The sequence below is a fragment of the Pygocentrus nattereri genome, chromosome 29, assembly GCF_015220715.1.
Source record: "Pygocentrus nattereri isolate fPygNat1 chromosome 29, fPygNat1.pri, whole genome shotgun sequence".
Classification (NCBI taxonomy): Eukaryota; Metazoa; Chordata; class Actinopteri; order Characiformes; family Serrasalmidae; genus Pygocentrus; species Pygocentrus nattereri.
Genome location: NC_051239.1, coordinates 2,091,266 through 2,104,670, shown reverse-complemented (window position 1 = coordinate 2,104,670; position 13,405 = coordinate 2,091,266). Strand labels below are relative to the sequence as shown.

General features: G+C 45.2%; 1 protein-coding gene across 1 annotated transcript in view; it reads right to left on the bottom strand.

Annotated features, from left to right (window-relative positions):
- The window catches only part of LOC108416167 (glutathione hydrolase 5 proenzyme-like), a 30,102-nt gene extending 17,244 nt beyond the window's left edge, over positions 1–12,858 (bottom strand). The window contains exons 1-8 of the mRNA XM_037536186.1: positions 12,551–12,858; positions 11,007–11,134; positions 8,858–8,953; positions 7,546–7,726; positions 6,204–6,364; positions 5,890–6,036; positions 4,586–4,719; positions 1,542–1,726 (exon numbers count right to left, since the gene is read on the bottom strand). Of these exons, the coding sequence (XP_037392083.1) occupies positions 1,542–1,726; positions 4,586–4,719; positions 5,890–6,036; positions 6,204–6,364; positions 7,546–7,726; positions 8,858–8,953; positions 11,007–11,134; positions 12,551–12,726 (1,208 nt within the window). The 5' untranslated portion in view covers positions 12,727–12,858. The remainder of the gene's footprint in view (positions 1–1,541; positions 1,727–4,585; positions 4,720–5,889; positions 6,037–6,203; positions 6,365–7,545; positions 7,727–8,857; positions 8,954–11,006; positions 11,135–12,550) is intronic.
- Between the last annotated feature and the right edge of the window lie 547 nt (positions 12,859–13,405).

Sequence of the window (13,405 nt, the reverse complement as noted above, 5' to 3'; positions counted from 1 at the left end):
CACCCCTTTACATAGCTGCGCTACATTTCCATGGTCACGCTACACCCCTTTACATAGCTGCGCTACATTTCCATGGTCACGCTACTCCCCTTTACATAGCTACATTTCCATGGTTACGCTACACCCCTTTACATAGCTGCGCTACATTTCCATGGTTACGCTACACCCCTTTTCATAGCTACGCTACATTTCCATGGTTACGCTACACCCCTTTTCATAGCTACGCTACATTTCCATGGTCACGCTACCCCACTTTTCATAGCTACGCTACATTTCCATGGTTACGCTACCCCCCTTTTCATAGCTACGCTACATTTCCATGGTTACGCTACACCCCTTTACATAGCTACGCTACATTTCCATGGTTACGCTACACCCCTTTACATAGCTGCGCTACATTTCCATGGTCACGCTACTCCCCTTTACATAGCTACATTTCCATGGTTACGCTACACCCCTTTACATAGCTGCGCTACATTTCCATGGTTACGCTACACCCCTTTACATAGCTGCGCTACATTTCCATGGTTACGCTTCACCCCTTTTCATAGCTACGCTACATTTCCATGGTCACGCTACCCCCCTATTCATAGCTACGCTACATTTCCATGGTCACGCTACCCCCCTATTCATAGCTACGCTACATTTCCATGGTTACGCTACCCCCCTTTTCATAGCTACGCTACATTTCCATGGTTACGCTACACCCCTTTACATAGCTACGCTACATTTCCATGGTTACGCTACACCCCTTTACATAGCTGCGCTACATTTCCATGGTCACGCTACTCCCCTTTACATAGCTACATTTCCATGGTTACGCTACACCCCTTTACATAGCTGCGCTACATTTCCATGGTCACGCTACTCCCCTTTACATAGCTACATTTCCATGGTTACGCTACACCCCTTTACATAGCTGCGCTACATTTCCATGGTCACGCTACCCCCCTTTTCATAGCTACGCTACATTTCCATGGTCACGCTACCCCCCTTTTCATAGCTACGCTACATTTCCATGGTCACGCTACCCCCCTTTTCATAGCTACGCTACATTTCCATGGTCACGCTACCCCCCTTTACATAGCTACGCTACATTTCCATGGTCACGCTACCCCCCTATTCATAGCTACGCTACATTTCCATGGTTACGCTACCCCCCTTTTCATAGCCACGCTACATTTCCATGGTCACGCTACCCCCCTTTACATAGCTACGCTACATTTCCATGGTTACGCTACACCCCTTTTCATAGCTACGCTACATTTCCATGGTCACGCTACCCCCCTTTTCATAGCTACGCTACATTTCCATGGTTACGCTACCCCCCTTTTCATAGCTACGCTACATTTCCATGGTCACGCTACCCCCCTTTTCATAGCTACGCTACATTTCCATGGTTACGCTACACCCCTTTTCATAGCTACGCTACATTTCCATGGTTACGCTACACCCCTTTTTAGACACCTGTCTAACATTCTCCCCAACGTCTAAAACCAAAGCCAGGCCCTCGTCTAGCTCACGAGAGGAGATCTGCTCACATGTGGTTGATGGTGCTGGTGACGGACACAGCCATGCCGTGCTCGTCCAGCACGGACACATGCGTGGTGCCCGGAGTGTCCACTCCTGGGGTGACGTTGTAGTACTGAGCGTCGTGGGTTCTGTCGTCTGTGATCTTCTTTCTAATGTGGTCAGCAAACTCTTTCTGAGTCATATTGAACGCCTCCTGTTCAACACACATAATAATAACGATAATAATAATATTAATAATAATAATAATGATAATAATGCAGTTTAATGACAAAACCCTCAAGCGCTTTTTGTAATATGACACTGAGTAAAGGGGCTCGATCCAACAAACACATCACTGAGTAACTGTGCAAACCACTGTGATAAAGGACGTTTATTCAGCTCATTTAATTGCGAATTAATTAGTAAGATACATTGTTTTCAGTGTTTATTAGCCACTAGGCTTTCATCCAACTGTGACAGATGCTCTGTTAAAGAACACTACCTGAACCCATTTCTAAAAGAATGTAATAATTAAATATAACTGATGCAACAAAAATGTGCAAACAAAACAAAAACCATCATTAAACTTCACGAAAGAGCCTGAAACGTAAAAGACGCTTGTTTTTAAAGCACATAGTGGTTACAACCATAAACCAGCATGACTCAGAATCTAGTGCTGTAGTCAAATCAGGACCAAGCCTGAGACACATCAGTCAAACCTTTCAGTGCTTTTATACGACACCCTGGAAACAATCATTCAGCTCCTCGACCAACACGTGTGATTTAAACCTGTACAGCAGCGGTTCTAACCCTGTGAGCTGAACCCCCCCCAGTGGGCTGTGGTGGTACTGCAGTAATATTTTTTACTGCAAAAAAATCTTCACAGAACTACGGAGCCCTGATGATGGCTTCTTGTATAAATAAAAATAATGTGTGGCCACGACTTATTAATGCGTGGGAACAAGATCCTAATGCGTGGCCACAAGTTAGTATGGTGTGGGAACGAGATCCTAATGTGTGGCCACGACTTAGTACGCCGTGATCTCGTTCCCATGGCTTACTAAGTTGTGGCCACACATTAGGATCTCGTTCCCACACTTTACGAAGTCGTGGCCACACATTAGGATCTCGTTCCCATGCTTTACTAAGTCATGGCCACGCGTTATTGTTATTTATACGGGTCGTCACCTGTGGGGCTCCGTACAAAACACACTCAACCAAATGTGATTTTAAATACAGCAAATATGAATTATTAGAGTGTTGTGTTATGAGTGTGAGCTAGCTCTGTTAATATTTCTGTAAAATTGTTGTAAAAGTTTGAGCACCCCTGAGAAAGAACCGCTTCGTTTCGTTTATTGTGGTTTGTTGACATTAAATCACGATTCAGAAATTCCGAGTTATGATCTAGTCGTTTCCGTGGTGGTTGCTCCGCACATCTCTTCATCTTTACACACTTTCCTCGTTTCTACGGTTACACCACTGTTACATAACATCAAGGTATGGTTATTATATCATTTTTAATTGTGTGAAAAATTTCATAAGTATTGACTTGTCATTATTGCCTTGGCCAGTCGTGTAACTGCTTCATCAAAAAATCTAAAAATCTAAAAAAAAAAAATGGCAAAATGTGAAAAAAAATTTAAAAGGGCTTTTTCTTTCTTCACACAGCCACCATTTCTCCTCCAACTGGAATCATAACGAAATACCTTTTCTTCTACTAACAAACACTAATATGGTGGAAAGCTTAGAATCTGCACTTTCCACAGTTGCTCTGTTTATTTCAGGGAGTCTAAAATAATTCATATGATTAGCAGCTCTTTTTACCACTTTCTCTCCACTGGGCCTGACCCTGCTGGAGGAGAGGATGGAGCTGAAGAGCCGTCTTCATCACACATTCATGCCAGGTGCTTCACTCAGAGCATTAATGCTGGTTCTGACTCGCCCAGAAACCACAGGCAGATGGTTTGAGAGCATCAGGCTGCACCATAATGACATCATTACCGGCCATAACACACCACCATTAGTGTTAGTGGGAATCAGTTTGGGGCCGATATCTTCAAGAAATGTGATGCAGTTCTGTAACAAGTCTATTCTCACACGCGTGATGTGAGGTTTTAAGCTGGTTCTGTTGAAGTGCAGCAGTTTGAATGCCTTTGTATATTAGCCTTGACCAGTGGTGGACAGTAACTGAGTATCTGAGTAAATGTAATTGGTTTCTGTACTTAAGTATTTTTTTGTGTATCTGTACTGAAGTTTCTCCGTTCTGGGCGGCTCTACAGATTCAGGAAGGGTTTGAACTGGATTTCTGAGCTGAATATAGAAAGATTAGATTTGGTATATATATACTTAAAAATTCCAGCAGCACTGCTGTGTCTGATCCACTCAGACCAGCACAACACACACTAACACAACACCACTATGTCAGTGTTGCTGCAGTGTTGAGAGTGATCCACCACCCAAACAGTACCTGCTCTGTGAGGGTCCATGGGGGTCCTGACCACTGAAGAACAGGGTAACAGAGTATCAGAGAAACAGATGGACTACAGTCTGTAACTGTAGAACTACAGAGAGCAGCTATACGGTCAGTGGAGCTGATAAAGTGGACAGTGAGCGTAGAAACAAGGAGGTGGTCAGAACGTTACGCCTGATTGGTGTAAACACAATGATAGAACTGCACTGCTTTTCATCTTTGGCTGTAATCTTGATAACATGATATTTTTCATTAATGCGCAAAGAATTTATACATTTAAAATCTAACAACAACAACAACAACAACAACAACAATAACAACAATAATAATAATAATATTAATAATATTAATAATAATACATTCAAAGCCCTATTTTTGTGGATCTTCATGAGTAAGCTACACTAATTTAACTGATCCACTCTGAACGATGGAGTGAGTTTGTTAAATGATGTGAAGTGTCTCTTTGTGGGCTGCCAGGTTGTGAGTTTGGCTCAAGGTCAAATAAATTTCATGACTCCTTTCCATGTTTTAAATATAAACGCATTAGCATGTTGTTTTTCCCGTAAACAAATCAGGTCAGGCAGCTCGTCCAGCAGGACCTACCGCGTCAGAGCCGAACCTGGGGTCTCTCATGAACCTCTTCAGCCCGTTAGCGAACTTACAGGCCTCCACGTAGCGCTGGTAGGTCAGCTCACGATCTTCTTTCTTCTGCACAGACGCTGGCTTTAGGATGTAGCCTGGAGAGCACACAGAACATCAGAACTACAGAGATGCTTCAGGATGAAAAGACAAAGAGTGTCACACTGAAGATAAGAGAGAAATCAGTACTAACTCTATATCCGTGACTGAACATTGCAAAAGCAACTGAAACACTCAGGAAACATCTGCAAAAATACCAGCATTAACACTAATAGTCAGGTTGTGTTTGACAGAGTTTAGAAGTTGCAACTTATGGATGACCATATTGCAAAGTTAAGAGTTGTGAATGACCAAACTGTGAAGCTGCATGTTGCGAATGACGCAGATGCAAAGTTGCAACCTGTGAATAACTGAGTTATGAAGTTGCTATTGTGAGTGGTCGAGTTGTGAATGATCGAGTTGTGAAGTTGCACGTTATGAATGACTGAGCTGCAAAGTTCCAACCCGCAAATGACAGAGTTGTAAAGTTGTAAAGGTGCAAATGACCGGGCTGTGAAGTTGCAAGCTGTGAATGACTTGTGGAGTTCAGTTGTGTCTTGTCACTGATTTTGTTGCAAAGTTGAGAGTTGTAAATAAATGAGCTGCAAAGTTGCAACTAGTGAATAACCAAGTTAAGAGTTGTGAATGAGCTTGAAGCTTGAAGTCGCGACTCGGGAAAGGCCAAGCTTGAAGTCGCGACTCGGGAAAGGCCAAGCTTGAAGTCGCGACTCGGGAAAGGCCAAGCTTGAAGTTGCGACTCGGGAAAGGCCAAGCTTGAAGTCGCGACTCGGGAAAGGCCAAGCTTGAAGTCGCGACTCGGGAAAGGCCAAGCTTGAAGTCGCGACTCGGGAAAGGCCAAGCTTGAAGTCGCGACTCGGGAAAGGCCAAGCTTGAAGTCGCGACTCGGGAAAGGCCAAGCTTGAAGTCGCGACTCGGGAAAGGCCAAGCTTGAAGTCGCGACTCGGGAAAGGCCAAGCTTGAAGTCGCGACTCGGGAAAGGCCAAGCTTGAAGTCGCGACTCGGGAAAGGCCAAGCTTGAAGTTGCGACTTGGGAAAGACCAAGCTTGAAGTTTGAATTAGCGACTTGGGAAAGGCAGAGTTGTAAAGTTGTAAATGGCCAAGTTGAGAAGTTGCGGCTTGCTAATGACCAAGTTGCAAAACTATTTTATGAATGGCTGAGCTGAAGTTGACTGAGTTAGCCTTAAACTGTAACAACAAATTTGCTTCACCTTGCATGACGTTGAGTATAAAGCTGAGTGCTGCACCTCCTGCAGGTGGAGGGGGGAAGTACATAATGTAATTGCCCAGAGGCACCTTCCAGGCTTCAGACTCAAACACTTCAAACGATCTCAAGTCCTCCATGGTGACAGTTCCACCTTAAACACACAACATACTCATTAAGTAAGACACACTTCCATACGCCACATTACACACAGCAAAACTGTGATGGCACAGCAAACTCAACACAAAAGGTCCCCTTTTGTATTGACACATGTAGGCTGTATGCAAACAAGTCATGCAGAGATGCATCATGCTTTATTACCTGCTTCCTCTATGTCACTGATCAGGTCTCTGGCTGTTTCTCCTGTGTAGAACTCATTGGCTCCACGCTCTGCTATCTTCTCCAGGGTGTCTGCTAATTTCTCAAACTTCACAATGTCTCCTTCCTTCAGCATCTTCCCCTCTGCGTCCACGAACAGCTGCCTGAGGAAGAGACACAGCTGCACTTATTCTGTGTAACAGACCGACTGAGACTGTCCATGAGTTTGCTTTTGGTGACGTACCCAGATAAACCTTTACGCCAGTTTTCTCTACAGGAAAAATAAACAACATTTTTAACCCTTTTATCATCTTTGGGGTCAAACTGACCCCATTCAGTTTTCACGACTCAGCTCTCATTTTCCTTCATGTTTAGCGACTTTTCCTAATTTAATGGCGAACTGGGTGAACATTAACACGAACTTGCAACTGTATAATCTTAAACAAAACTTCCCTCTGCTTTAGCACCCCAACAGAACCGCACCACATGGGGGGTGGAGGGTCAGGTAGGGTCATAGTAACAGAGAATCCCAGACAACCCTGTTCCCCACAACTTCCTCCAGCTTATTCCCAGGGACCCCGAGATGTAATCCCTCCAACAGGTCCTAGGACAACCCCGGAGTCTCGTCCCAGCAGGCCATGCCTGTTAAACCCCCACCAGGTGGTGTTCAGGGGATGTCCTGATCAGACACCCAAACCACTTCAACTGGCTCCTCTCAGGGTGGACAAGTGGCTCTACTCCGAGCTCCTCCCGGATGACCGAGCTCGTCACCCTGTCAGGAGAGTGTAGCCCGCCCTCACTTCCGCCGCATGTACCCATGACCTCGTTCTTTCGGTCATCACCCACAGCTCATGACCACAGGTGAGGGTGGGGATGTTGACCAACCAGTAAACAGAGAGAGCTTTGCCTTATGGCTCAGCTCCTCTTCACTACTACTGCGGCCGATCCCACCATCCCTCTTCCCATCACTTGTCAACAAGACCCCAAGATACTTAAACTCCTCCACCTGGGGCAGCTCCTCTCCCCTCACCTGGAGTGGGCATGCCATCCTTTTCTGGGTGAGGAGATTCCCAGCAGAACTTTCATATTTCCTGGAGGTTTAAATCGCTGCGATCTAACTGACCCCAAAAATAAAAGATGTTCATACATTCAAGGTGTTCATAAATTCACTGCCATCCCAACGTCATATGCAGGGTGATTTATAGTTTTCAGCTTTAGTTTCAGTTGGTTTTGAGGGTTTGTTTTGTTTTTATTTTCCGAAAAGTAACAGCTTTAGTTTATTTTCTATCAGGTTTAGTTTCAGTGTTTAACATTATAAACACTGTTATTTTAAATCGGCACCTACTTCAGTAGAGGGGTCTGGCTGAAGTACGAGATGACGCGCGAGAGCATGTTTGGCATTTTGAACCCCTCTCTGGCCAGACGGATGGTGGGCTGGAACAGACGGGACCAGGGCAGACGACCGTACAGCCTGTGAACACGCTCATAACCACGGATTTCACCGGGAACGCCGATCCACTGACTACCTACAGAGAGAGAGAGAAAGCATGTCTGTCATTACTGTAATTATGTGATCAGGATTAACAGGTAAACACTAAACATAGACGGCAGATTCAATTCTGTTCTGATGAATAAAGAAGTCTGTGGTTTAGTGTAAGTGGCCCTTTAAGTCGTGCTCCTGTTATCAGTGCTGTAAATGCAGCAGAGCTATCGTGTCGCTTGTGTTTCTCAGCCCAGTCGTCAGGGTCTGACGCTCCCAGCGCCACCTGAACTAGACAGAAACACAGACAGAGCACTGAGGGAACGTTCCAGTGCTCTCTAAACCAGCGGAGACTGAAAGTATGTGGGAAAGAATGTGTACTGGGATCTGTGTGTATGACAGTCTCTAGAGAGGACAAGTCCCAAACAAGCCCTTCCTTTATCAACTTGGTTGTCCCTGTTGATGTGGATGGATAGACAGACAGATATAGATAGACAGATAGACATAGTGACAGACAGATAGACAGACAGTGACAGACAGACAGATGGACAGTTAGATGGAAAGATGGACAGACAGACAGACAGATAGATGGATAGATGGAAAGATGGACAGATAGACAGAAAGATAGATAGATGGACAGATAGATAGACAGATGGACAGATAGACAGACAGATGGACAGACAGACAGACAGAGAAATAGACATACAGATAGATGGACAGATAAGACAGATGGACAGAGACAGACAGAAAAATAGACATACAGACAGATAGATGGACAGAGACAGACAGACAGATGGACAGAGACAGACAGACAGACTAACAATTTTTATGCTTGTTATGAAGAAAGTCTGTCTATATCTTTCTGTCTGTTTATCTATCTGTCTTGGCTAGATAACTTTCCCGTTCCACCTTAAATGGTGTTTCCCCTCCTCTGCTGTCCCTGCAGACGGGCAGTGTCGCCCACAGAGCGGCGCTAGTAGCTGTTAATGAAGTGATGCTCTTTTATTAGAGGGGCTCATTTCAGAGGGAAGATCTCAACCACTGCCCTGTAGCTCAGGAACAAGGTCAGTAACAAGGTAACGGGTCACGGTCGTCTCACTATCAGCGGTGGGGACCAGATTCCTCTGATGTAGTCGGGGTAGTGTGGCCCATTTCCCACGGTGGCGACTTGCCCTACCTGAGACCTGCTGGACGTTAGTGGAGCACTCGGAGAGCAGGTTCGCTTTGACCAGCTTGGGAGCCGTCTCTCTGGCATTGATGATCTTCACTTTACCTGGAAAGATGTGATAAAGTCAGGGAGACAGGTGAGTCTGAGAGAGAGACGGCTATAGACAGACAGATGGACAGATAGATAGACTGATAAAGATGTGATAAAGTCAGGGAGACAGGTGAGTCTGAGAGAGAGACGGCTACAGACAGACAGATGGACAGATAGACAGACAGATAAAGATGTGATAAAGTCAGGGAGACAGGTGAGTCAGAGAGAGGGATGGCTATAGACAGACAGATAGACAGATAAAGATGTGATAAAGTCAGGGAGACAGGTGAGTCTGAGAGAGACAGCTATAGACAGACAGATGGACAGATAGACAGACTGATAAAGATGTGATAAAGTCAGGGAGACAGGTGAGTCTGAGAGAGAGACGGCTATAGACAGACAGATGGACAGATAGATAGACAGATAAAGATGTGATAAAGTCAGGGAGACAGGTGAGTCTGAGAGAGAGACGGCTATAGACAGACAGATGGACAGATAGATAGACAGATAAAGATGTGATAAAGTCAGGGAGACAGGTGAGTCTGAGAGAGAGACAGCTATAGACAGACAGATGGACAGATAGATAGACTGATAAAGATGTGATAAAGTCAGGGAGACAGGTGAGTCTGAGAGAGAGACGGCTACAGACAGACAGATGGACAGATAGACAGACAGATAAAGATGTGATAAAGTCAGGGAGACAGGTGAGTCAGAGAGAGGGATGGCTATAGACAGACAGATAGACAGATAAAGATGTGATAAAGTCAGGGAGACAGGTGAGTCTGAGAGAGACAGCTATAGACAGACAGATGGACAGATAGACAGATAGATGGACAGATAGATAGACTGATAAAGATGTGATAAAGTCAGGGAGACAGGTGAGTCTGAGAGAGAGACAGCTACACATCTACACAAACATCTGTGGGCTCCAGTGCTTCTTCTGAAATGAAGGGTGTTTATGGTGAGTTTGACCCCTTTACACCGCTAACAGCCTCTACTGTTCTGGGAAGGCTTATAGATGCTGGAACATTGCTGTGAGGATTTGATTGTGTGTGGTCAGGTACTGATGTGGGATGATCAGCTCTGGATCACTTTCCTCAGGGGGCTGAGAGAAGATGGCACCAAACCATGGTCTGAAATAGGACTGAAAGACGAATCGGTTTTTATCCAAATCGCAAGCACTGCGGTTTTTCTATATTAGTTATTTCATATTCATTGTTTTTCTATTAGTTATAGCCACAGTACCAAAGCACTGGTTTTAAGTCAGGTAAATTACGTAATAACACAGAGCCTGTGAACTGTGTGTAGATAAGCTGGACCAATCAGAGGCAACCAAACCTCTGTGTGTTGTGACATCACAACCATGACTTGACCTCAAGTCAAATGGATGGATGGATGGAAAAATAGATAGACTGATATAGACAGACAGACAGACAGACAGACAGACAGACAGACAGACAGATTGACTGGACCAAGCTATGAGACTGCCTCTGATTGGTCCAGCTAACAGATAAGCTGGACCAATCAGAGGCAACCAAACCTCTGTGTGTTGTGACATCACAACCGTAACTTGCTGGCAGTCTGGTGCACTACATTCACTATTCAAGCCAAAAAAAAGTGGATATTCTGGTCTTCTTAGTAAAAAAAAAAAGGTCTGAAACTTAATTTCTAGAAAATAATCGCAAATTTTAAAATGCAGCTGCAATATTAGTCCAAAAAAAATCGAATGGCATGTTTTCCCTGAATCGCTCAGCCCATTTGAAATTTGACCGCATGTAACTTTTATATTTTATTCACAATCAAATTCAGACTTTCTGTTGAAAATCTTGAGTCAGGAGTGACCCAGTGAGTTGGGTTTTGTGACATCACAAAAACAAATCATTTTAAACAAGCTTTTTTACTGCTTGCTTTTCATGTTAGGGCTCTGCGGACCACTCCACCAAAAGGTGAGTCAAAATTCTTTCTTCCGTTCTTTCTTCCTTCCTTTCTTTCATTCTTTCTTTAAATAACATTTACTGAATATTTCTTGTAAAATAACATCATGACCCTGAAATACTGAGAAACCCACCGTTCGTCTCCATCACGGTGAATATGACTCCTCCACCGATGCCCATGCTCTGTGGGTTTATTACTGACGTGCATATGAGGGCCGCAACTGCGCCATCTACCGCCGTGCCGCCCTCCTGCAGGACGTCTCTGAGGAGCACAAGACAGAAGAAGCAGGCTGTGATGAGGGAAGCCATGAAACTTACACAGCAGTAAACACTGTAAACACTGTAAAGAGCCTGTCTGACGGGAAAGCGGATTTTTTTGAATGTAAGAGCTTGGCGCTGTATGTAAACACGGGAAAAGCTCCAAAAGCACCACACTCTCCATATACGGTCACTAAGCTTCCTGCTCAGAATTCTCTGCTTCCGTCATGTCACAGAAACCAGCACATTTGCATATGTCCAACTATCAGTCTCGCCCATTAGCCCTCAGCTTATAAGCACTGCTTTCTGAACGAGGCACCAAACCAATCAGAACTGAGCCTATTTACATTTTAAAGGCACGGTAACACAAATTCAGAGGTAAAGGATTGAGAATGGTCATCTTAAGCGAATCCAGGCTGGGTTTGGACAAAAACTGCAAAAAGTAGGTGAAAACCGAAGGATACGGGCCCTCATTGCATGTCCACTAACACCTATTAGCTGGACGCTCCGTAAATAACTGGGAAGCGCCTATATCAACCACAGGCTGATCTCATTAGCTGGTCCATTGATCTCCCTGCTTCTCTGGAAGTGACAAAATAGCAGCAGGCTGGCGTTCCTCTCCGAGATGGGCTGATATCCCGCTCCAACTGCGCTTCGCTCTCCGGGGCGAGGTGGTGCTGGGAGATTGGAGATTGGTGTCAAGCCAATTACAACGCAGACACTTGAGTTGATTTAACTGCGGCCTGCTGTTTCACCTCTTCATCATCTCCTGTGCCTGACCTGTTACCTGGCCTGGCCTGCCTGGATTATAACAGACCTACATAGTGGCTCCATCAACAACAACAACCCAAAGTGGGCTGTGATGAACGCAGGAAGGCCGTTAGAACATCAGCTTCAGGGCCTAAATGGGCATTTGTTGACGTTTTTAAGGCGAATGTGGAGCTCACTGGTCAATGTGCGCAGGTGTGTGTAGGTTTTGGGGCATTTATTTACACCCAGTTTCAGGAACAGATGACTGATAAACGTCACTGTGCTTTAGCATCACGTTATCACGAGATGTTCCTGCAGTAAAAGCAACAAAGACAGACTTTAGATAACACTCTGCTGCGGGTTACTTGCACTTTCAGGTTTTCTCGCCGTGTCACGATGAACAGTGCTCAGGAACACAGCACGCGGCCGAACTCCCCGTTCCACCTTAAATGGTGCTGCAGTTTCACTCTGGCGTCTCGGGCGGCTGAGCGTAACTGCTGCACCATTTAAGGTGGAACGGGGAGTTCGACTAAACACCGCGCTCCAACTTGCCGAGCAGAGTTAAGCGAACACGCCGGAACGCCGCTGGTCTGCTCGGCGCTTTGAGATGAAGTCCGGTCGCACGTCAGACCTCGAACAACAAACTTCCCGAGACTTTTCTTTCACTCACCGTCCGACCTGCGAGCACGTCTCAGAGTCCGCGGCCACCGCAGCTTTCTTAAACGAGCCCCCCTCGCAGTCCTGGCCCACGAGCCGCGACGAGCACGCGACGATGATGATGATGAAGACGACGATGAGGATGAGGAGGCTCATGCACGCGCACACCCGCTCCCTCCGCCGGGCCATGACTGCAGCTCTCGCGCGCTGGCCTGGAACTCCAGAGGGAGAAGACACAGCGGCGGATCCGGCAAACAAGCCACGCCCACTTGTGGACTCAGGTCACGCCTGTTGATGCGCAAGGCCACGCCCACAGTAATAACGGACCGGTGACGGTAAACGTGAATATTTTGGATGAAACATGAAAATAATGAATATGTTTCCATAAATATGTGATTTTGTGTATTTATTTATTTATTTATTTATACTTTTTAATCCCTCCTTTGTTTCTTCCTTTCTTTCTTTCTTTATATTTTATTATGTGTACTTTTTCTCCTTTCTTCTTCCTCTTCATTTCTTTTTCATCCTCCATTCTGTTCTTCTGTCTTTTCAATGTCTTTCTTCCTTTCCGTTTTCTTTCTGTCCTTCTATCCTTTGTCCTTTCTTTTTTCTTTCTACTTTTCTTATTTTATTGAATTTGGGCTGTTAGAATAAATTAACATAAACGCAAGTGAATTGTGTGTGTGTGTGTGTGTGTGTGTGTGTGTGTGTGTGTGTGTGTGTGTGTGTGTGGCTATACACTGCTGGACAGGTTAAACACTACTGTACAGGATAAACACTGCTGCACAGCAGGGGTGCAACTACATACTTTCTGAGGTGGATGCAAACATATTATCGGCGCCCCCCCACAAACCCCGCCCCTTAACTT